The 26,054-nt window shown below is 36.6% G+C and overlaps 1 protein-coding gene across 3 annotated transcripts; it reads left to right on the top strand.

Annotated features, from left to right (window-relative positions):
- Nucleotides 1-13,820: 13,820 nt before the first annotated feature.
- LOC103248363 (caspase-1-like) lies at nucleotides 13,821-21,381 on the top strand. 3 transcript variants are annotated; one of them, XM_038005265.2, is made up of 8 exons: nucleotides 13,821-14,183; nucleotides 15,245-15,307; nucleotides 17,288-17,409; nucleotides 18,159-18,332; nucleotides 18,778-19,012; nucleotides 19,409-19,552; nucleotides 20,701-20,810; nucleotides 21,283-21,381. In XM_038005265.2, the coding sequence occupies exons 1-8, from the start codon at nucleotides 13,952-13,954 to the stop codon at nucleotides 21,379-21,381; spliced, it is 1,179 nt and encodes a 392-aa protein (XP_037861193.2). In that variant the 5' UTR covers nucleotides 13,821-13,951. The 3 variants fall into 3 exon arrangements, with proteins under 3 accessions (XP_037861193.2, XP_072866253.1, XP_072866469.1); XM_073010152.1 differs by lacking the exon at nucleotides 15,245-15,307 and having other exon boundaries at nucleotides 13,915-14,183; XM_073010368.1 differs by lacking the exons at nucleotides 15,245-15,307; nucleotides 17,288-17,409; nucleotides 18,778-19,012; ... (1 more) ...; nucleotides 20,701-20,810; nucleotides 21,283-21,381 and having other exon boundaries at nucleotides 13,915-14,183; nucleotides 18,159-18,348.
- The last annotated feature ends 4,673 nt before the right edge of the window (nucleotides 21,382-26,054 follow it).

Genomic DNA, 26,054 nt, shown 5'->3' with positions numbered 1-26,054 from the left:
TCCTTATGTATATCTAACGTTCAGTAGTTCTATTGTTGCCCTATAAAAGTATCTTTCCAGAATGCAGAACCCAGACACTCAAAATCTTACTTCAAGGACTAAGTTACATTTCAGACATACTCTAAATTTCTTATGCTAACAGTGAAACCTCTCTGTGGTCAAAAACCTTTCCAATGTATACATTGATCTCAGTCAACAACTCATTTATGGATATCAACAATCATTATCTTTAGAAAACTTACATACATTTTAGTAGACTTTTAATTACTAGTACACTTAACAATTATCAACTCAGTGTGGCAATTACTAAGCGACCTTTTGTTAACGTCTAAAATTTGTCATCAACCACCCAGAGATTCAAGCATAATACCCACCACCACCTATGCCAAGATTTGTTGACCATTTCTAATCGTCTGGGGATACTGTTGCCGCACACCACCGTAAACATCTCCTTGCAATTTCTTACCTGTCTTGAACAAACATACATTTGGTGATTAGAGAATAATTATGTACATAATAAGGCAGTTGTTATTTCAGGAAATGGCTGAAAACAGTTTTTCCCAAAGTCTCCTTTTTTTTTCTTTTTTCCATTTCTGCAGGAGATAACAATCCAGTCTTTCTCAACTAAAATCAAATTTGCCATCCTCTTTTTATTTCTTTCTGTATTCCAAGAAAATACAAAACAAATTGACACTTTATCTTAACAGTCAATAAAATTGTCCATGAGGAGTGGGTAAGTGGAGCCTTGAGGTTAAAAGAGAGGATTTACTAATTTAGTGCTCTTTTACTATTTTTTTCAGTTGGGCTTACGGAGTAAACTGTACTTCAGCTGAATCCAAATTCAGTGGCTCTGGAATCTTTTCAAGACAAAACTTTAGTGGTAAACCATTTGGTGCCTGCCCAGAATCTTGGATTGTTATTGGTAACTATTTTTGTATTTGCATTTTGTGGTATCTTAGAGGGTATTAGTTGGTTGAAGCATTTAGAGCAGTGTTTTGAAGCTTAATAAGCAAACCAACCAACCAACAAAAAAACCTCATGATCTTGTTAAAACGCCAACTCAGATTCAGCAGATCTGGATGGAGCCTGAGGTTCTGCATTTCTAATGAGCAACAGGTAATTTTAATGTTGCCGGGGTAAGGACTGACTTTGACTGTCGGAGATCTAGTAGATATTTCAAGTTTGCCACAATACCATGTTTATAACAAAAGATACCCGAAACTCTTCCTGATTTTATGGACAAACCTAAGCTCATCATCATCCAAGACTGCTATTGGATGACTGTTGTGTTGCTTTAGTGCAGGAAACATGAGGAATTTTTAAGTTCCTTGTTGTCATTGAGTGTTGTTTACTGAATCCAATGGTTACTGCTAGAGAATGACTTCAGTTTATTCATTTTCAAGGTTTGTTGTGCTCACTTAGCCTTCTTAGGAAAAAGAAATTATCCTTGACTATTTGTGAGAAGGTAGAACAGCAAAGTTGTGTGTGTATATGTGTGTGTGTGTGTGTGTGTGTGACAGAGAGAGAGAGAGAGAGAGAGAGAGAGAGAGAGAGAGAGAGAGAAATGCCGTTAAATTTCCTTTTGTTAATCCATATAGTTGTTATATCATTTTATCTTCCCCTCTCTCTTGAAATAGATACATTTACTCACTTGTTTGAAATCTTCATGGAAATACACTGTTGTTTTTTCTTATGAAAAATTTTCTCTTATGTCACTAATCACATTTTGCTAGAGAAAGAAGAACAGTAGAATGTATGGTAAGAAAGGAGACTATGAGAGAAAACAGAAAATATGAGAATGATTTCACCAACATTTGCTTCTTTTTCATGACCAGTAGCAATATAAAGAATCCATTCTGTGAAAGAAGAAAACATATGAGTGAAGAACTTACTGGAATGGCTGAAAACACTTCTTTACTGGCCCCAGATGGTATCATTAGTAAAGCCCATGGGAGAAAGGATTTTTTTTTTCTATCCTTCAATCCCAAGGAAGCAATTTCCTAGACAGTTTTTACAATTTGTCAGTACACAAACTTCAATAAATCCAGAAATGGAAGAAACAGGAGACCATGCGATATGCAAACCTAAGCAAAGATGTTTAGACAGCTCAAATGAGAATCTTAGTATTTACATTAATTTTTATATGATTTTATGCATTCTGCCCTATGGTATCTCACATTCTGTGTACTCACAAAAGATGATTCTGCATATATTATTCCTAACATTTGCAGTTTCCCGTATTTAATAATCTTTTCAAAGAGCAGTGGGAGAATCACAGAGGAATATGTAGAGTTCCCTCACACAAAAACAAAACCAAACCCCCAAATCAAAAAGTGTGTGGTGTGACTAGGCAGAAAAGACAGATATATGTGGAGGTTATTCACTAACTTGCTTTGTCTCGGCTAGTGAATAGACATTGTGGAGGGTGCTGAGACGTAAGTCTGGTGAGTCACCTCAGGAGCATAGTATCAAGGTGTTAAAACCTAAGGGACGAAGTTGTTCTAAGAAGCAGAGGCTATCAAAAATAAATGATTCTAGCACTCTGCTCTGTCTAAAAAGGATTGAGGGAGTATAGCTAATATGGATTTGCATGCAAATCTATCCAAATTCACCTCTGCCCCATACTTGTTATTAGATGTGTGATTATATGTGTAATTAACTTAGCTACGGAGTTTTATCAGTGAGGAGAGTTAATCCTAGGAATTTTGTAATGTATTAAGAATTACATGACACGATATATGTAGAAAAGTAACTATAGTTCTGTTCACACTTTAAGCGCTCAGTAAAGATAATGATGGCAACAATGATAATGGTGATGAGGATGATGATGATGATGATAATGACACAATTTGGTTGACCATGAAATAAGAGGAGTCAGGGCCATGAGTGTAGGTACTATTTGGAAAGATCTCCAAAAAGCAGAAGTGAGGGAGTAGGGAAGGGAGATGAAAGAAAGATAATATTCCAAAAAAATGCAATAATGAATTCATCACTGCTCTGAGAAACTGGGTTCCAATCTTTCTTCAGGACCCTCTACAATTATGTAGATTCTACCTTACTAGATGATGGGGAATTAGAGACATTCATCAACCGACTAATGCCATTCATTGGTTGAAATTAGCCCCCAGGAGCAGGTCCTGAACCCACATCTGCACAGCTAAACAGCCCCCAGTCCTCTGATGAACATCTCCCATCTTCAAAGCAGAAAGAACCTGAGGCACAGTGGCTTGATGTGTGAAAACAACCACATGAGGGGAAGTCCCCACTGTAGCAGCACTAAAGTCAGACAGGCTGAAGTGGTGTGTCATGTAATGACAATGATTTTTCTCAGTTCCATCGTGAAAATTAACATCACATACTACATTGCTTATGAAACTTATGTTGCATTATTTGTCCCTTAAATTTCCTTTCTTTTCTTAATCAATGTAGTTGTTACATCCTTTTGCCCTCCCTTCTCCCTTGAAAAAGATACATTTACTCACTGTTTTGAAATCCTTGTGGAAAAATGCTGTTGCTTTTCCTTGTGAAAAATTTTCTCTTATGTAACTTATATTTTTCTAGCATTACAGATATGTGAAGAATCATATTGAGATAATAGGTAACATTACATTTGTGCTGTTCAATAGGTACTATTGGTTTTCAGACATTAAATTTAATCCAACAATTTATCCAAGGCACATAGTTGATAGATAGGGGAATGAGACTCGAAGTGAATTATCATACAAATCATTACATCAGTGTAAACTGGTGAGATTAATAATAATTTTTAATGATAACATTAAGAAGATTTACTGACTCCAAAGTCTGACCTCAGGTCTCCCAGGCAGAGGTCACAAATGCAAACACCATATAAACTTGACAGAGAACGTACATTAAGTTAATCAGGTTAGGTGAACACAGGAAAAATCAGAAGGCATCATGAATGCATCATCATGGGCTCAGTACCAAGCAACTCCATGTTGAGATTCAAGCAACAGAGGCCTGGAATCCAACTCTTTATTTGAAATCTTACAATTTTTCGCCTCTGATAAATAATTCAATATCAAGATTAATCACATCCAGGAGAGCCAAGGAAATATCACTGAGCTCATGATGGATTCTGTGGGTCCCCAATTTTTACTTCTGTTCTAGCATGTGCGGTTGTTGTTCCATTATCAGCTTATAGATCCATGAGGTGAGATTTCTTCTCACTCCGTTGGCTAATTCATCCATCTCTCTGAGAACCTGTTTTCTCATCTGCAAAATGGAACTAATAATACCTGCATTCATTTCCTAGGGCTGCCATGACAAATCACCACAAACAGGAAGGTTTAAATGGAAATGTATTCTCTCACAGTTCTGGAGGCGAGAAGTTTGAAATGAAGGTGTTAGTAGAGTAGGGCCATGGCCTCTTTCCTCACTATTGGTTGCCTTGAGCAATCTTGGTGTTCCTTGCTTAGACCCGCATCACTCTATTCTCTGCTTACATCATTATATCGTTGCCTTCCCTCTGTGTGTCTTTGTCTTCACATGTTGCTCTTTCTATCTGTCTTTGTTCCTGAGCCTCTTTCTTTTTTATGAACATGAGTTATTCTGGATGATGGCCCTACACTAATCCAAAATAACCTCATTGTGACTGATTATATTTGCAAGGACTGCATTTCCTAATAAGAGCACATTCTGAGTTACTCGGGGGTAGGACTTATAAGTTTTATAAGTTTTTATAGGACAGAATTGAACTCATAACAATGCCGAACTCAGAGGGTTGTTAGAAAGCAGTTATTATTTTAACTTACCTTATTGGATATACGTTGTGCTTCTTCAATCAGGGAACACATATTTTCCTCCAGTTCTGAAAAATTTGCTTTAAATATTGTGGCTTTTCTATTTTCTCTCTTCTGTCTTTCTAGTAATTTGATCAGATATATCTTACAGTTTCTCATTTCATCCTTCATACCTCTGAAGCCCTCTCAGAATTTTCAGCCTCTCATTTCTGTTTTTTTGCAATCTAGATAAGTTACTGTTAACCCATGAATAACAAGGATCTGAAAATCTCACTCTACTTATACATGTATTGTTTGAAAATAAACATTTGGAAAAATTTTTGGAGATTTACTACAATTTGAAGAAAATCACAAACCATCTACACTAGAAAAACTAAAAAAATTCAGTTAGGTATGTAAAAAAATGCACAAAATTTATGGAGATGTTTGTCTATTTTATTTTTTACTGCCATATTATAAAATATACACAAATGTAAAAATATACACAAAAGCAAGTTAAAGTTTATCCAAGATTATGTACACATAGATAATATATAATCCCACTTGCAACTGATAGAAATGTAAACAAATGTGAAGTTGCAGTATTAAATCTTAATGACATAAAATTATCAATGCATACTGTACTCCTGTATTTTCATAACCATTTCCTGTTGCTATTTCAGCGAGCTCAAGTTTGGTACCTGCTTAAAATGTCATGTGACACTCATTATCTCTACGTCAGCAGTTTGTATCTCCAGTAAATTTCATATTGCTATGAAAAGCAATATCCTTGGGTTATTAATTTATTTTTCATTGCATTTACTGCAGTACTGTAATTCTTTAATAATAACAACAGGGGACCCATACAACATGCCACTGCTGATGGTGTAATGTTCCCAAGAAGGAATGTCATGACAATACAAGAAAAAGTAGCATTGTTTGATATGTACTTTAGATTGAGATCTGGATTTGAGGCTGCTCACCATTTCAAGATAAATGAACACAGAATGAGGACCAGTGTAAAAAAATAAAAGGAGATAATAAAGCTATCACTGCACTATGCCTGCCAGTGCCAAAACCTTGAGCTTTTGTGAAATAATTTTTAGTCCCCTTATATTGAAATTGAAGTGTATATGTGGTTGCAGGATTTTTATATGAAAGGTATATTTATAAACTCTAATATGATTCCAGAAAAAAATGAAGTCACTGTATACAACTTAAAGCAAAAGAAAGGGGAAGGATCTAAAGGTTGATGCTTTAATGACAGCCAAGGATGATTTGATAATTTTAGAGTGCTTTTGCTTTAAAAATGTCAAGATATCAGGAGATGCAGTTTTTGGTTATCAAGAGGCAGCAGATTAGCTCCAATAAACTGTTAAGAAAATCATTGAAGAGAAACTATACTACCGGAACAGGTTTTGAATACAGATGACAGTGTCTTATTCTGGAAAAAAATGCCAAACAGGACATTTATTAGTAAGAAATAGAGGCAAGCACCAGGATTTAAATTAAAAAAGGATAAGCTAATTCTACTGTTTTGTGAGAATGTAGTCAGGTTTATTATCAGGACTGCTCTTATCTATAAAGCTACTAACTCCTGAGATTTGACCAGAAATTGTACACATCAGCAGCCAGTGTTTTGGTTGTACCACAGGAATGCATGGGCAAAGGGAATGCTTTTTCTCCATTGATTCCACTGATGCTTTGTCCCTGAAGTCAGGAAATATTTTGTCAATAAGGGACTGCATTTTATGATTCTTTTGATGTTGGACAATGCCCCTGGTTACCCAAAACATGATGGGTTAAACACGTGAAGGGTCAAAGTAGTCTACTCACCCCCAAATGCAGCATTCTAATTCAGCCTCTAAGTCAGGAGGTCAGAAGGAACTTTAATGCTCATTACACATGGTTACTCTATGAAAAGATTTGCAAATGCCACGGAAGAGACCATCTATAGAGACGGCATCATGAAAGTCTGGAAGGGCTACACCACTGAAGATGACGTCAAAGATATTAAAAATGTAGAAGCCATGATTTTGGGTGCAGTGGTATTAGCCTATGATCCCAGCTACTAAAGAGGCTGAGGGGGGAGGACTGCTTGAGCCCAGGATCTTAAGGCCAACCTAGGCAACATAGCAAGACCCCAGTAAATTCCCGCTAGAGGAAACTGTGTCCAGAAATTGTCCATGACTTCACCAGGGTTTATGAAAAAGCCAACCAAGAAAATAATGAAACAGATTGTGAATACGGCAAAAAAGTGAAGAGTTTTAAGATATGGATCTTGCAACAATTCAAGAGCTAACTGCACATCAGAGAAAGTAACAGAAGATGACTTGAAAGAGATGAGTGCTTCTGAACCACTTCCAAATGATGAGGAAGAAGATATAGAAGAAGCAGTGCCAGAGCATAAATTGGCATTATAACCTGGCAGAAAGATTCCAATTATTCAAAGAAGCTTTTGACCTATTCTACAACAAAGATCATTCTATGATATCAACACTGCAACTAAATGAAATGTTGAAAGATTGGTAGTGTCTAGAGAAAATTTTAAGGAAATGAGAAAGCAAAGAAACTCATACAGAAATAACTATGTATTTCCACAAAGATACACTCAGTTTGCCTGCCTCTTCTGTCTCCTGTTCCATCTCTTCTTCTTCTTCCACCTCTGCCACCCACGAGACTGCAAGACTAAGCCTTCCTCTTCCTCCATGTCTTCCACTTCCTCAAGGTGAAGACGATGAGGATGAAGACCTTATGATGATCCACTCCTAATTAATCAATAGTACATATATTTTCTCTTCCTTATGATTTTCCTAACAACATTTTCTTTACTTTAGCTTACTTTATATAGCAGCATATGATACATATAACTTACAAAATATTTGTTAATCAGTGGTTTTTGTTACTGTTAAGGCTTCCCTTCAATAGCAGGCCATTACTACTTAAGTTTGGGGACAGTCAAAAGTTATATGCAGATTTTCAACTGTGTGTGGGAGTCAGCGCCTCTAAGCATTGCATTTTTCAAAGTTCAACTGTACTTCTCTGTATCTTCCAGATTATTTACTTTTTCACAGACTTTGTGTGTCTGTCTTTTAATCTGTTCGTTATTAAATATAACTAATTTTTTGTATTTATACATGCTGTATTTTATTGTTTCTCTAATTATTTCTTATTGTATAATAATTACTTTTTGTATCTTTTATTTAAATCTCTCATACACTTTCATTCTATATTTGATATTTGGTTGGTCCAACATCTCAATGTCCTTTAAGATCTAAATTTATAGTCTTTTGTTTCTGTTGATATATCCTTATAGTGTCTTGCTTTCTAGTGTATTTATATATTTCATCTCTCAGTGTAGTTTTTATTTTGAGCAAACTGAAGGAGAAGAATGACTTCTGTTTCTGCTGCTAGGCAATATACCACATCCAAGACCATGTCTATCCCTCCTCAGGGATTTGGCTCTATCTGGTTCCAAGATGAACCTTTCTTGTAGACTTTCCATGGGTCAGTTATTTTCTATCCTGTTAGTATAGAAATGTATAGAAATCTGACACAAGGAGACCACATGCCTCCTGGCCACCTTCCTGTCCAGGTAAGCTCTTTACTGCTTCATACTAGTTCCTCCCTACTCTTTTGCAGCTTATTTCTTTAGTCAGCACCAACTCCGAGACATTCTTACCCCTTCTCCTGTCCCCAACACTCAGTCCATTCAGAGTTCAGCTCCTGTTTCTGTGGGTCCCTGCCTCAAAGAGCATGTCCTATTAAATTCTGGATGTTGTGGTGCATGGAGTCTCAAGGGTGAGGCTCAGGATGAGATTTTGATTTCATAATCTGTGGTTAGTCCAAGTACCAATATTTTTAAATGGTTCAACAAGAGGAACAAATATTGATGAAGTATCTATTAGAGGGCCTGGGCCTTGTTAAGCACTCAATATGAAATAGTTACTTCAGAAGCATGTTAACGTGACTCTCCTACCTAGGAAGCTGCAATGGTTTTCTATTGCCCGTCTCATCAGTTTAAACAGCATACTGGGGCTGGCGGTTATAAATTATCATAGTCTAGATGCATTTAACTCAGAATTTATTTCCCACTGACACACCTTGTGTCTGCTTATTTACTTCAGATTTCCCAATATAGTGTCCAGGTGGAGAGAAGCACATCACATAGAACAAGTAATGAGTGACAAGGTAGGCTGGTTTCTCACCCAATTCTCCAACTTGTGCTTACCAAGGCTTTGAAACAACTTTTCACCTGGTTTTCCTATTCATAAAATGAAATTAATGCTTATTTAACATATTAAAATAAAGCATATGAAAAATTTACAAGTACTTAACCATTTGTACATGACCTTGCTTCTGTTCTATAGGTCATGACTACCATAAATGAGAGGTACTGTAGCATGCTCTCTACACCTGACATTGCATCCTAGAAGGTAAGAATGATTAGGAGGTACCTCCTGTACATGAGAACACAGAAACTGAGAGATGTTAAATAACTTGTCCAAAATCCAATAGCTCATAAACAGAAATTGACCTCAGACTATTAGATTCCAAAGTCCATACTGATAAGCTATGCAGAAAGGAGGAAGGTTTTAGACAAATAAAAAATAAAATAGTGTGTTATAGTTGACTAGTGCTGTAAGTTGTATTACTCAAAATGTGCAGATAGTCCACAAATATAAATAAGAAGAGGAGCTGGATAAACCGCAAGGGTATATGATGTTCTAAGGCTTGGAAATGGGATGGCCAAAACCCAAGCACAGGAATTTTCTGTCTTCTATATCAGAGGTTCTTATAGTACCTACTGTGTCATTTAAAATAACATTGCTTCACAGACTTCACACTGATAGAAGGATTTTTAAATCAATATGCACATTTTACATATTACTTGTAGTAGAATTGCTACATTCATTTATTTTAAAACAATTTTCCTTATGCAATGCTATTTTCCAGGTACATATTTCAGTCAATAAATTGGTTCCTGTAAGTTATCTCCCCTCTGTCTATCTATCTCCATTCAACATGGGTGGTGGGTAATTACAGTTCAGTCACTATAAGAAGTGCTTCCTCTTACCAGAATTATGACTAATTTGTGGAGGATTGAGTGTGTCCTGAAATCAAGATTTAAAAAATCTTTTTCTAATCAGTATATTATTACTACAACAGACGTTTTTCATTTCAAGATTTTAATGTTATTTTAGTATAATTTACATAAAAGAAAATATGCCCCTTTTAAGAATGCAAATTAGTTATTAAAGATACGAGGATATTCAGTATAATATCTTCCTAATCAATAGGCATACCGATTTTGTCACCCCAGAAAGTTTTGTCATGCCCTTTGTTCTAAAGCTCTTTCCACTTCCTCCTCAGATAAGTAGTCATTGAATTTCTCTCACTATATATTAGGTTTTTTTTTCTAAACTATAACTTCATATAATTGGAATAACAGGGTATGTGCTCCTTCGTATATGACTTCTTTCACTCGTAATGAATGCAGAAATTTTTTCATCCATGCTATTGCATGTCTTAGTAATATTTCCCTTTTATGACTGAATAGTATTCAGTGGATGTGTATAGCACAAAAATTGTTTACTTATGCTACTGAACTGGTTATTGAGTTGTTTCTAGTTTTTGACATCTTCATTTTTGAGGAAACAGTGGGCCCTTGCACTCTAGTGGCTCAATGTTTAGCTTCCCAGGACGTGAGACTCAAGGCTCATGGTTCTACATTCCCAGATATGAGCCTAGCTTCTAGTCATAGTCTAGCTTCTGTGTCCTGGATGCTTCTTTGGCATGCTTCGACTCAGTGGTTCATGGATCTGGCTGGGGGAGAAATCTTTGTGAAATCCTTAAGTTAATAGAGGAAATAAATGAATCAATAAATAAATTTAAAAGCAAATGAATGGAAGAGAAGTGATTTACAGGCAATTTCTGCTTTCTTCCATGCTGCAAATCCTCCCAGTGGCAAGGAGCACAAGATTGTGCTGCAAACGGATTAGGTCATTGCCAAAGTAAAGATAGAAACTTTGACCAATTTTGTCACCCCAGAAAGTTCTGTCATGCCCTTTGTCCTCAATCTCCTGCCACTTCCTCCTAAGATAAGCAGTGATTAAATTTTTTATCACTATATGCTAGTTATTTCTAATCTAAACTGTATTTAGTTGGAATCACAGGATATGTGTTCCTTTGTACATGACTTCTTTCACTCATCACGAAAGCATAATGTTTTCATCCATGTTACTGCATTTATAAGTTTTTTCTTTTATGACTGAATTGTATTTCAGTGTATGTGTATGGCACAAATTATTTCCTTTGCTCCTGAATTAGATATTGAGTTGTTGTCAGTTTTTAACATCTTCATTTTTGAGGAAACGGTAGGCCCTTGCAATCTAGTGCCTCCATGCTTAGCTTCCCAGGACATGAGGCTCATGGCTCGTATTTCTACATCCCCAGATAAATGGTCTAGTCATGGTTTCTGTGCTCTGGATGCCACTTTAGCATACTTTAATTCAGTGGTTCATGGCTCTGGCTCGGGGAGAAAACCATGTGTGAAATCCTTAAGTTAATAGAGAAAATAAAAGAATCAGTAAACATTTAAAAGTAAATGAATGTAAGAGAAGCAATGCACAGGTAATTTCTGCTTTCTTCCATATTACAAATCCTCCCACGGCAAGGAGCACGAGATTTTGCTGCAATTGGATTAAGTCATTGATAAAGTAAAGATTTTAAAAAAATAAGAAACCCCTTAGATTAAAAGCCACATCATTGTCCTTCTACACAGTGCATTCTACTCTAACCAAACACTTTTAGCTCATCGCCTAGAGGACAGGAAGTAAAGCTGGTGGCCCACATGTCAAAAGGTGGATGTTTTTGTAACTCCTCATCCTTATTCTCTAAAGATAACAAGGTAAGAACACAAGAAAATTTTTGTTAAAGAAATTGATAAACGTAAAGTGCTGTCTGCATTTTCTTATTAGACCACCTTGCATCAAAGAGGTTCATAAAATTAATTGGCCACATGGAGTTTATTTCTGGAGTGATCAACTGAACATGTGCTTGCAAGACAGAGCCCTCTTCTGGCCTTCCCTGGCTACTCTCCATAGTTTTCATGACTCCTAAAATATTTTGTCTCCCGTTTCTCCAATTAATTTCTTATTCTTCTCATCACTTGCCATATTTGCACATTCTGAATATTCCAGTTACATACTACATACTAGGCTTCGTGTTTGTCTTCTCCTCTTGTATGTGAGAACAAGGGGGAAACAACCATGATATGTTTTGACTGAACTCCTGGCTCCTAGAACCATATCATTCATATATATTTGTTAAGTGAATGACTAGATGCACTGCTTGAGGAGTCTAACAAAAGGTAAACTTAGCTGGATAATCAGCAAATCATTATCCTTGATTTTTTCTAATGCAAAATATTTGTATTAATTATAGTAATATCACTCATGATCTGCTTACCATTTGCCAGGCAATGTTCCGTGCAGTTTTTACACTTTCTCTCACTTAATGCTCAAAACTGTGTAGGTACATACTGTTAATAAAATTATTTTACAGACAAAGGAACCAATGCATGGGGAAGTTCAATTTCTTACCCACGAAATGAAGTTTAAAATGCTAAGTTCAACATTCTGAGTCCAGAGCCTATGCTCTGAGCCTCTATGGTGCAATGTCCCTCAAAAGAAAGCCAGCCAGGATGGGTGGGTGGCTCACACCTGTAATCCCAGCACTTTGGGAGGCCAAGGTGGGTGAATCGCTTGAGTGCATGATATAAAAACTAGCCTAGGAAACAAAGGGAGACCCTGTCTTTAGAAAGATACAAATATGATCCAGCCATGGTGGCACGTGTCTGTGTTCCCAGCTACTTGAGAGGCAGAGAGCTAAGGGGATCATCTGAGTCTGGGAGGTGGAGACTGCTGTGATCCATGCCAGCGCCTCTGCACTCCAGTATGGGTGACAGAGTAAAAATCCTGTATCGGGGGTGGCGGGGGGGGGGCTGGAAGCCCTCTGAAAAGGAAGGACATTAAATAAGAAAAACTTTAATTATGGTAAAACATATGTTCATTTCTTAAAGCAAAATTGCTTCACAGGAACATACATTTCCTATGATCTTCCCCAGACCTGTGACTTGGGCCCGGGACAGAAGTGGTTCAAATTCTCTAAAGGTTGTGTTACTTTTCTCCATCAAGTTTTCTAATGAATGAGAAACTCTTCACTGTGTGAGTTTAATTGTACACATACTTTGTCATTCTTGTCTTATTCTCCAAGCCCCATTCCCCTCCTACCCTGACCTGTTCCAAGGGTTGGTGAAGAAAATTCCACAAGGATACACTCTCTGATGCAGTCTACAGTTCAGGAATCTGATTCTTTTTTTTGCTGGCAATAAAAAAAAAAAAAAAAAAAAAAGACATGCATATGCATGTGCAGTGGTTATTTCTCAATAGTGTACACGCTCTGCCAAAAAGGCAGGTGAAGCATGCTTTCAGTTTCAGCCCACACAAGAAGGGTAGGAGAGAAAAGCCATGGCCGGTGAGTCTTTCACTGTTCTAAGAACAGGTCCCTGGGAAGAAAGAGTTTTGGAAGGCGTTGGCTTTTCTGGAAGCCAAAATTAGTATCTGGGGAAGTTTAGGTGAACAGAAATGAGGGAGAGGGTGGAGAGTGAGGAGAGAAGAAAGTGGAAGACACTTGCAGTCTTTAGAAAGGAAAAGCAAGCCCAGAAAGGAACTGAGGCTTTAGGGGCAGCCTGCTGTCATTTTGCAATCTTAATTGAACTCTTTCTTATATGTTGAAAGTCTGACAGAGGGTACAGAATTGGCACAGGAGGAGTACTAGCAGCAGTGATTCCTAAATGAAATGGGCTATTTCTGTTTCATTACTTTATTAATCAGAGTTAAATAAACACGGGACACAAGAGGATGATCTCCGCTTTCCAGGGACTAATGTAAATGGTAAATTCAGTCTTCAGGCCACTCCATGCACATGTATGGAGACTATTGAGGGAAACAAGTAGGGCAGTGATACAGTAAGAAGACAGATTACCCAACTTTGAGGAGGGGGACATTTCACTGATGAAATCTAAGTGAGGTCACTTTCTGTTGATTACATGAGAGGAATATAAGGCTGTCTTTATGATGTGAGAAATCCTTGTGCCCCAAACAGACAAGGTCCTGAAGGAGAAGAGAAAGCTGTTAATCCGTTCCATGGGTGAAGGCACAATAAATGGCTTACTGGATGAATTATTAGAGACAAGGGTGCTGAACCAGGAAGAAATGGAGAAAGTAAAACGTGAAAATGCTACGGTCATGGATAAGGCCCGAGCTCTGCTTGACTCTGTTATTCGGAAAGGGGCTCCGGCATGCCATATTTGCATCACATACATTTGTGAAGAAGACAGTCACCTGGCAGGGACGCTGGGACTCTCAGCAGATAAGGGTCAGTGACTCACACGCAAGTTCCTGTAGGGTCTATTATTGTGCCTACCATGTGATGTCTTTACTAGTCATGTTAAGTTGCAGAAAACTTTCTTATCTCTGGCTTCAGTGCCATATTTCTGTAGCTGGGCCCCTAATGCATGTCCTTTGACTCTCCTTTGTTTCTGTTCCTTTATCCTCAGTGGCCGCCTTCTGATTAAAGCTCATTTCCAGTTCTGAGTATGTGGGCGTTCATTTGTAGAAGGTCATGAGAACTATCTAAAAAGCTTTGTGCTATATGTTCCACTGTTCCTGGCAAGGCACAATATTTATTGATTGATTTAGTATTTTTGAGTCCAAGGTGCTAGGCTCATATGCAGTTGTCTGATATGAAGCTTTAAGGTCTGTAATTAAATAGGTTTAATAACTTCTCTCCAAAATTTTGCCCTCTGAGAAGAAGAAATTATATTTCAGAAATGGTGATACACTCAGAGAATACATTGAATAATTATAGAAAAGTAAGAATTTCAAGTTGGCTCTTTCCTCCAGTTGCCTCCTTGCATTTTCTTTTGAGTGAGATCACCCACTTGCCTGTTACCAGGCTGCAGATCATGCTGTGAGGTCTGGACTGCCTCCACCTGCAGCCCCCTTAGGGCCTGATGCAGTGCACAGGAAATGAGTTGGACCATTCTTGTGATCCCTTGGACTTACCACATGGTGAGGATGAGAGTTCTGGTGGACTCCTAGTCACTGGTCTCTGTGACACTTCCTAAAGCCATTTCAGAGGGAGATGTTCTTTGAAAACAAAAGCCTTTTTTCGGTAAGGGGAGGCTTATACCTGTCTAAGCAGACATGGGAGAAGTTTATGTTTTCATCTATGTGTAATAAATATCGTATTTTTCTGACAATGTCTCTTTCATTTTATAACCCCCACCACTCACTAAATTAAAGAACATCTTGAACATTATTTAATGTCATTCAGCCAGAGTTCTGGGATGCATCTTTAGTGGGGAATGTTGTAAGTATTACGGTAAAGTTTTCCAGAGATGATTAGTGACTATTTCAGTGTCCTTCTTTTTCTAGGTCCGACATCTGGAAATCACCTTACTACACAAGACTCTCAAGTAGTACTGCCTTCCTTCCTAGGTAATGCTGTTTTTAAAGAAAGAGCATTATTTGAACCCCATCTTCCATGACATTAATGTTGTAGGATGAACCACAGTTAAAGGGGCTATGGAGAATTCCCGTAAAGTGATCATATAATTTTCTTTTTGTAATCTATTCTGCTTTTGTAGAAATTGTACCCACAACTTCACTATCTATGTTTATATTAAAAATTCTGAATCTTTTTCTCAAATCTTGAACACCAAATAAGTACCATATTTCATTATTTAAGGCTCCTGAAATATTCCCTCATATGTCCCAGAGACACGATCATCTAAACAATTTTAGAGTTGAACGTGCCATTCTTCCACACCTTGCTTCTCTTCCAGTTTTGTGTAACTAGGTTGTTGGTGTCACCATCACTAGTTGTTCAAACCAGTAACTTGAAACTCATTTTGGTCCCTTTCCTCTCACACACCTCCAATATTCAAGCCGAAGCCAAGTTTTATGCATTCTTCTCTCAAATTTGGAACTGTATCTCTCTTTCAACTTCTATTCCATTATTTCACTAATATTAAGGTTGAAACTTCTATTTCATTTATTAAGGTTCATTAACTCATGAATGTCTTTTTTTCTTTTTTTTTATTTTTAGATGGAGTCTCACTCTGTCACCCAGGCTGGAGTGCAGTGACACAATTTCGGCTCACTGCAAGCTCTGTCTCCCGGGTTCAAGTGATTCTCCTGCCTCAGTCTCTCGAGTAGCTTGGACTACTGGCGCTCGCCACCATCCCCGGCTAATTTTTTAAAAAATATTTTTAGTAGAGACAGGGCTTCACTGTCTTAACCAGGATGGTCTCAATCTCCTGACTTCGTGATCCTCCCACCCCAGCCTCCCAAAGACGAATGTTTTCTTAAATGTTTTCCAGCACAGGATACTCACTATATAACCAAATACTGTATTTTCACACATAAAAAAAATTACCTCAAAAATAACCCATATACTTCTACTTAGTTTTTTTATAGTTTTCATTCTTCTTTATGAAACCAAACATTTCTTCAACCAAATTATTATTTTGTAGTTTTCTCCGATATATCCATTCTGATTAGTTCTTCTGTGTCAACACACTTCATGCTGCCTTTATTTATCTGATTGTGTAAGTTTCTCAAGCTTGTTTTCAAAATTGCATAATATTTTCTTGACTTAATAGTTTCTAAAAGATACTCCACAGATCTAGAAAACTCATTTCTATCTTGATACAAAGATTACATTAATTTCTTTAACAAGCACATCACATTGCTGGATGGTGTTGAACTTGTGATGAAACAAAAGCCTCAAGGATTTTCTCACATAAACTCTGTGAAAACATTTCCTCATATGTCTGTGCAATCAATGTTTAGTGCCATAAATTCATCTAGTGTGCACTTTAATTTTAGCATTTATCATACTATTTTATATACATTCTAGTTCATATATTTAGTAATCTTCTCCTACCATACATATATATATAGTAGGAAGAGATCCTGAAAGACAGGACAAATGTTCATTAAAAAATATTCCTAGTGCTTACTACCATGTCTTTTAAGTAAATACATAAAAAGATAAGCATATCTCTTAAATATTTTCAGTAGATTTAATTAAGACCTCCTACCATTAAATTTTATTCTGTGGTTCAAATCTTTAGAAATAAATTTATATTCTCTTTTATCTCATACATTTGATTGGTTTTTGAGTGTTTTATCATGCACGGCCTTGAAAATCTTTCTTTCTACATTTTTATCTGAAATACTTGTGAAAATACTGATCCTGAAATATGAAAGGAGATCCCTGTATTGCACACCTGGAAATTTCTGACTGGAAGTGTATTCCATTAGCAGCGAAATTACTCAGTGATAAAAGATCAGGATTGTCTTCCTAAGAATGCATTTTCACTTTTTTGGCCTCATTCATACGTGAGGCTGTAAAAAACAAAAAGTGGAACAAAGAGGGATGCCAATGTTCATGATGTTCTTTGACTCTTGCAGCTCCTCAGGCATTGCCAGTGTGTGATAAATCTGCTATGCCTACATCCTCAGGCTCAGGAGGAAGCATCAAGCTTTGCTCTCTAGATGAAGCTAAAATAATATGGAAAGAAAAGTCAACAGAGGTACCATGCTTAGAACACAAGGATAGAATGGGGTGACAGATATCCTTTAGGCGATTATGAAATGCAGTGGCTTTTTCTTAGAGCTATTCTCAATGGAGAATCATAATTCTGCTTCCCTTACTTGAAAAAAAACTTCTGTATCCTGGAATCCCAGATTTACAGAAAGAGTTCCAAATTGAATCCCATTCTTGGATAAATAACATCAACAATGGCAACTATTGAATGTTCTCTGAGAGTGGGCAGTGTTCTAAGCATTTTATATATGATGATACATAATTTTTAACCTTAAAAATAACCCGTTTTAGAGATCAAGAAGCTGAGGCATAGGATTGGTAAATACTTTGCCCACACGTATACCTATGTAACAAACCTGCACGTTGTGCACATGTACCCTAGAACTTAAAGTATAATAAAAAACAAGAAAAAAAAATACTTTGCCCAAAGAAAAACAATCAGATATTGAAGCAATCAGTTTTAGAATTCTGTCATTCTTGCTTCATAGCTTGTGCATTTTTCAAAATCCTGCCTATCAAGAAAAATGAAGTCAGTAGCTCACCTGCCATCTGGACCTTTGCAGTTTCTATGCCTACTCTCCAAGTAGCACTCAATTCTGTCCCCCATTTTCAATGTATAGTCCATGGGATTTAGTATCTTGATATGACTAACAAAGAGAAAACGGTCATAAATTTACCAGGTGAATATTAAATTACAGAGAATAAGTCTATTCATCCAAATTTCATTTCCTACAGATTTATCCAATAATGGACAAGTCAAGCCGCACACGTCTTGCTCTCATTATCTGCAACGAAGAGTTTGACAGTCTTTCTAGAAGAACGGGAGCTGAGGTTGACATCATAGGCATGACAACACTGCTACAAAATCTGGGGTACAAGGTGGATGTGAAAAAGAATCTCACTGCTTCGGTAAGGTCTATTATACATTAGAGACAATGGTCATGCCCTTCCTATAACTAAATAATATTAGAAAGCTTGGTTGACCAAGAAATGTAATCTCTTCATAATCTAAAATATAAACTTGCCACGGGAGGGTGCTGGATGCTACATGTTCCCTTGTAACTAACTCATTCTGTTCGAGCCTAGCGTAACTTACTTGGGAAGTGTTTTTTTTTTTTTTTTTTTTTTTTTTTTTTCACTCAGTAATGCCACATTCTCTCTACAAGATAACTCTGAATGACTTCCTACAACACCTTTCTTCTCCTTTCTCGAAATTAAGACTAAAAATTTTTTGGGCACTCCTTTGTTTGTCATGAAATTCCTTAAGAAATCCTTAAGTATTTATTTATTGGCTTTCCAAGGTGCCATGATAGTTAATTACATAGTCCAAAATCAGTGGTATGGTCTCTTTCAGGAAATGACTACAGAGCTGGCGGCATTTGCTCACCGCCAAGAGCACGAGACCTCTGACAGCACCTTCCTGGTGTTCATGTCTCATGGTATTCGGGAAGGCATTTGTGGGAAGAAATACTCTGAGCAAGTCCCAGATGTATTACAACTCAATGCAATCTTTGAAATGTTGAATACCAGGAACTGCCCAAGTTTGAAGGACAAACCGAAGGTGATCATCATCCAGGCCTGCCGTGGTGGTGAGTGCTGAGGCCTTTGAGAACACCAGACATTCAAATACTACTCTGTATGCATCCAGGAATTTTTGGTTTCTTTTTGTTTGTCTTTTAATGTCAAATAACACGTACTGTCAGTATTCCAGATTGCAGCTTCTGTGAATTGAATGGCTGGTTGGTAGATATTTGTTCTATATTCAAGCTTGAGACTTTGATGTTTGGAAATTTTTACAATTTGTTTTATGGTTAGAAAAGATAAATATTGTTGAAAAGATTGTAACTGAAATGTATGTGTGTATTTGCATGTGAATTAATGATAGAGCAAACACATTAATAAATATCATTGAACAGAGGCTAGGAGGGAAACATCATCTTCTCAGCCATTGATAGGTAGTAACAAATCAAATTGTGTCTTTCCAGAGAACCATGGTGTGGTGTGGTTAACAGATTCAGCAGGAGTTTGTAGAAACGTATCTTTACCAACTACAGAAGAGTTTGAGCATGATGCTATTAAGAAAGCCCACATAGAGAAGGATTTTATTGCTTTCTGCTCTTCCACACCAGGTAACAGGTTTCTACACAGGACATCTTTGTTGGGGCTATCAGTACAAAAAGTGACAGTCACCCACTAGAGGTGATGATTAACAAATCAATTGTAACTCCCATATTAAGCCTAGCTCCACATTCTATGGTGCAAATCCCAACTATATCATAGTGCTCTCCTGAGGAAAAATAATTATCTACTTCCTTAATTTCACAAAACATTTGCAGAGACACCTGTTTCCACCGTATCTCTTATTTACTTCCTTCAACTAAGATAGCTGTGGTTCTAAATATAATTTTATTATTAATATACACTTTATGACCATTATAATTGGCTGAAATGTGTCATTAAAGAATGTATCTGTGATTATACACAGAGCTATTGCTACTGCTTTTCTCTTACCCCTTCCTTTGTACAATTTTCAAGTATTCATTACTTCTGTGTCTACCATGTAATAAATTAATATTGTTTTCTTTAACATTTCTCTTCTTCATAAGAACTTCTTATTCTCCATTATCATGTGATCATTCTCTTATTGACTCTTCCTAGATTTCTACTTTTGTTCTGTTTTATGATTTGTATAGTTAACTCTTTGTGTGTAAATATCTTACTGCCAATGTTATTAAATTTTAAATAAAATTTAATGTGAAGTACATAGATTGAGAATTTATTTACATAATTTTCCCATATAGACTGAGTATTACATGTTCTCTGTTAGCTCAGACACTTGTGTAGCCTCAGATATCTCCTGTGTATGAAATTATTACCGTTCCCTGTATAACTGAGTCTATTACGTGTCAGAATGGACAATTAACTTAAATCGCAGTCAGTAACACCACCTTGGGGATGCACATTTAGATATTTCTTTTCCAAATTCCAATTCCTTCCCTTGACCCCATTCTGTCTTTTCCTATCGCTCTACTAAATTTCGACTTTTTGAACTCAGGGACTAGGCCACATCAATACCTGCACCATATACAACACCCTTTAGAGGATCAGTAAAAATATACTCACTGAACTTCAAATATATTCACTAGAAATTACAATGAAGCATATGGAAAATAGAAGAATTCCAAAACATGCCTCAGCTGGAGCAGAAATACTAGGGTTTCTTCTCTTTCTTCAGGCAAGAGCCAGTCTTGAGATTTGAAATATGTTTTATCAACAGATAATGTTTCTTGGAGACATCCAACAATGGGTTCTGTTTTTATTATGAGACTGATTGAACATCTGCAAGAATATGCCCATTCCTGTGATGTGGAGGAAATTTTCCGCAAGGTAGGGCTCTGGTGGATGCTATTTTCACTCTACTTCCCTGAATGCTTGGTTATTGCAATTGGAAGCATAGAAAGCAGATACAGACATGTTTATCTTCCAATAACACCCTTCTTTCCAAAAGTGTTTTGAAGTTCCTTGGAGAGTGAACAAGCCTGGAAGTCAAATCCAATGTATTAAGACCCACAGCCTCAATAAAACCATCATTTATTTTCACCCTCCTCCTGCCCTGCAGAGACAAATGAATGGACTCTAATTTGCCTGTGTCCCTCTTGACTATGATGCCCAACCACAGATTTTAAAAGCCCCAAGGAGGGTCATTCAATGCTTAGATAAGCACATGGCTATACTTGTTGCAGATACAAGTACTTTTTGTTTTCCTCACTTATTTTGCTATATTTGTTTTAGTCTTTTTGGCATGAGTCATCAAACTTTTCAGAAAAAACAGGTCTCCAGACTTTCCTTTCTCTTTTAGGTTCGACTTTCATTTGAGCAGCCAGATGATAAAGTACAGATGCCGAGCACTGAAAGGGTGACTTTGACAAGACGTTTCTACCTCTTCCCAGGACATTAAAATAAAGAAGCCGTATGAATGTCTGTGGACAGGTACGTCGGGAGTGTGGGAAGATTGAGGAAAGTGTACTGAAAGTCCATTTTAGTCAAGGACTCTAGGTCTACAGGTGTAGAATTTTTAATACAAAAGTTTAAATTTTGAAATGCTCTAAAATCCAAAGCTGTGTGAGCGCCCACATGATATTCAAAGGAAATGCTTATGGAATCATTTCAGATTTTAGGTTTTTGGATTAAGGATGCTAAACCAGTAAGTATAAGGCAGATATTCCAAATATACAAAAATATCTGTAATTCGAAATACTTCCAGTAGCATGCATTTTGGGTAAGGGATAATCAAGCTGTAGTATAATATACAGAAAATACTGAAGTAATGTCTTTCTTCTGGTCAGTGCAGAGCATGTTGCTCTTCTCCCAAAGTTTTTCTTTTAGACCCTTTCTGAGGGTCAGCTAATATTGACCTAGAAGTGGCGATAAGTCTACGAAGGCTAACTTTTAGATGTTTCTCCCCTTCACCTCAGCAGGGTAACATTTTAAAATAGCATGCGGTCTTTCCTTTTAAGATTGCATATGTTCCCATTGGTGGCATAACTTTATAACTTACATTTCTTTTAGCAAAATTCTTTTATGTTTGTTTTTTATTTTTTGTCCCCACAGGAAACCAAGAGTTTCTTCATTCCGTAATCGTTTTTGGAATTATGTCTGTTTAGTAATTGACTTTTTTGAACATTTTAATAAATCTAACATAAAAGTAAAAAAGTGTCCTCAGTTTTCTTCCACACTGGAGAAACAAGGGTTGGAAATCAGAGGGAGTAATGAATTTAGAATGCTAGACTTAATTCGTAAGATCTGAACTGGCTATTGGCCCCATTTTTTCATTCGAAAAACCATTTGCTGTGCTTTCTGCTTTCGGGATGCAGATAAAATTACCACAGGTACCTGACTTCAAAAAAATTAGAGTTCAGCAGGAGACATGGGGAGAAGATGGATTTTTATGACAGTCACACTGCAGTGTGATAAGGGACTTTTCCCAAATCCCACAGTTTACTACTGACAAATCCATGAACAGAACCTGCAGATTTCTACCCTTTGTTAAGGTATTTAAGAGAGAGAAAGTAAATTTTGAGTTAACTCTAGACCCTCAGTATTCACAGACTTCTAGAAAAGGCAAGACAGCCATCAAAATTGAAGTACTTGGCAGATGGTGCATGACACCCTGCAGAAACTCTAGGATGCATGGTGTGCACAATGAAGTACCTGCATGGTGTAGAGAAAAGGAGTTTGGTGTGAAATCACTCACTCAGGGATGTTAAAATTTGGGGAGGATTGGAAGAACTACCATTTCACCTGCAGATATGAGCCTTTTCTAAACTTTATCCTATTAAATCAAAGTGAATATCTAACCTTTTAAAAACCTTCACAGTTGAACACATTATGGTCCCTTTTTCTTTGGTCTTTTATTAACTGTTGGTGTGGGCATACCTTTCCTGTACTAACGTGCATATTCTACTACAATCGGAGACTACATTTGTGATCAGTCTTTGCTCAGAGAATATCAAAAAGCAGAAGTGAATTGTCACCCTCAGTAAAAATTAACTATTAAAGCAATCTTAAGCAGTTGAAGGAAAGCATTCCAGGGAGTAAAGGGATTCCTTCAGAACACTCTCCAATCAAAGGATAAGATTACAGGGAGATGTAGAGGGGAGGTGGCATCATGATTCCTCAGCACAGTTTAAACTGTTGCAAGTGCCAATACTTTTTGTTTTTGTCATTTATTTTGCTGTATTTGTTGCAGTTTTTCTGGTTTAAGATTCTACATCACAAAAGGTCCACAGACTTTCTCTTTTTAGGTCTGACATTCGTTTGAGTTTCCAGATGGTAGGACACAGATCCTCATCACTGAGTGACATTGATAAGATGTTTTTATCTCTTCCTAGGACATTAAAAGAAGTAGGTTGTATGAATGTCTGTGGGCAAATGTGTGTGTGTGTATGTGTGTGTTGGGGATTTTCAGACGTTGAAGAGGAATACTGAAGCTCTATTCTGGTCAAGGTGTCCCTTTCTAAATGTATTATTCCTCATCCAAAAATTCAAAATCTGAAATCCTCCAATATCTACATTCTTTCCTATTACCTCCCACAACGTTTTAATAAAAAAGAGACATTGAAAAGTCCTCAAAAATTGCTAGTATAAATGCCTTCATTCCATAAAAAAATAAGAGTATATCATATTGATGAGTGTTTTTTAAAAATATAATTCCAACTTTCATTTTCCATCAAGGGGTACATGTGCAGGTTCATGACTTGGGTATACTGCATGATGCTGTGGTTTTGGTGACAATAGTTCCTCTCATCCAATCCACTATGTGAGCATAGTACATAATAGTTAATTTTTCAACTGTTGGCCCTCTACCTCCGTCCTCCATCTTATTGACCCCAGTGTCCATTGTGCCCATTTGTATGTCTATGTGTACCCAATGTGATTAGTATTCTTGTGTTTGTACCCATTAATATTCCCCCAATTCCCCCCACACCACACTATGCTTTCCAGCCTCTGGTAATTATTCTTCAACTCTCTGTTTCATTGAGTTCAAATATTTTAAAATTTAGCTCCCACAAATAAGTTTGGTTTGCCTTTCTCTAATAATAATGTTGTGCACTTTTTCATATAACTGTTTGGCGTTTGTATGTACTCTTTTCAGAAATGTCTATTCAGATCTTTTGCCCATTTTTAAATCAGATTATTAACATTTTCTCCTGCAGAATTGTTTGAGCTCCTTATATATTCTGGTTTTTAATCCCTTTTCAGATGGATAGTTTGTAAATTTTTGCCCATTCTGTGGGTTCCGTCTTTGTTAATTGTTTCCTTTGCTGTGCAGAAGGTGTTTAACTTAATGTAATCCCATTTGTCCATTTTTGCTTTGGTTGCTCATGTTTCTGGAGTGTTGCTCAAAAAATCTTTGCCCAACCCAAAGGACTGGAGAGTTTCTCCATTTTTTGTAAGAGTTCCATAGTTTGAGGTCTTTGATTTAAGTCTTTGATTCATTTTGATTTGATTTTTGTGTATGGCAGGAGGTAGGGGTCTAGGTTCATTCTTTTGCATATGGATATCCAGTTTATTTTCAGTACCATTTATTAAAGAGATCGTCCTCTTACCAATGTATTTATGTTCTTAGCACCATTGTCAAAAATGAGTTCACTGTAGATGTATGGATTTATCTCTGGGTTTTGTAATCTGTTCCATTGATTTGTGTGTCTGTTTTTATACCAGTACTATGCCATTTTGATAACTACAGCTCCGCAGTGTAATTTAAAGTCAGGTAATGTGATTCTTACAGTTTTGTTCTTTTTCCTCCGGGTACCTTTGGCTATTTTAGATCTTTTGTGGTTCTATATACATTTTAGGATTTCTTTTTATTTTATTATTTCTGTGAAGAATGCCAGTGGTATCTTTATAAGGACTGCATTGAATCTATAGATTGCTTTAGGTAGTAGAGACATGTTAACAATACTGATTCTTTTAATCAGTATTCTTTTAATCCATAAACATTTTTTTTTAAATTTTTTGCATCCTCTTTAATCTCTCACATTGATGTTTTATAGTTTTCATTGCAAGGCTCTTCTACTTCCTTGGTTAATGTAATTTCTAGATATTTAATTTTACTTGTAGCTATATATATGGAATTATTTTCTTGATTTCTTTTTCAGATTGCTTACCATTGGCATATAGAAATGCCACTAAATTTTGTACATTAATTTTTGTATCTTGCAATGTGTCTGAATTAGTGTATCAGGTCTAAGAGTTTTTTGGTGGAGTCTTTAGGATTTTTCAGATATAAAATCACATAATCTGCAAACAAGGATAATTTGACTTCTTCCTTTTGAATCTAGATGCACTTTATTTCTTTATCTTGTCTAATTGCTCTGCCTAGGACTTCCAACAGTATGTCGGACAACAGTGTTGAAAGTGGACAACCTGATCTTAGAGGAGAGACTTTTAGTTTTTCTCCACTCTTTATAATACTAGCTGTTGTCTGTACAAGTTGAAGTATCTTCTTTCAGTTCCTGTTTTTTTTTTTTTTTTTGAGGATTTTTATGAGGAAGGAACGTTGAATTTTATTAAATGCTTTTTCAGCATCAGTTAAAATGATTTTATGTTCTTTGTCCTTTCTTCTGTTGATACAATGTATCACATTAATTGATTTACATATGTTGAACAATTCTTGCATACCTTGGATAAATCTTGCTTGGTCATGATGAATGATCTTTTTAATGTGTTGTTGAATTTGGCTTACTAGTGTTTTATTATGGATATTTGCAGCAATATTCATCAATCATATTGGCCGATATTTTCTTTTTCTTTTTTTTTTTTTTTTTTATGTGCCTTTGTCTGGTTTTGGTATCAGAGTAATGCTGTCCTTGTAGAATGAGTTTGGAAGTATTTATTCCTCCTCTGTTAGTCTGAGGGTTTTTTTTTTCCCCTTCAAATTATTTTAAGTTCTGGTGCACTTGTGTAGGATGTGAAGGTTTGTTCATAGGTAAATGTTTGTCATGGTGGTTTGCTGCACAGATTAACCAATCATCTAGGTATTAAGCCCAGCATCCATTAGTTATTCCTCCCGATGCCCTGCCTTCCCCTGACACCCTCACAGGCCCCATGTGTGTTGTTCTCTTCGCT

This window comes from Chlorocebus sabaeus, chromosome 1 (assembly GCF_047675955.1).
Source record: "Chlorocebus sabaeus isolate Y175 chromosome 1, mChlSab1.0.hap1, whole genome shotgun sequence".
In the NCBI taxonomy this organism is placed as follows: Eukaryota; Metazoa; Chordata; class Mammalia; order Primates; family Cercopithecidae; genus Chlorocebus; species Chlorocebus sabaeus.
This window is presented reverse-complemented; position numbering and strand designations above follow the sequence as displayed.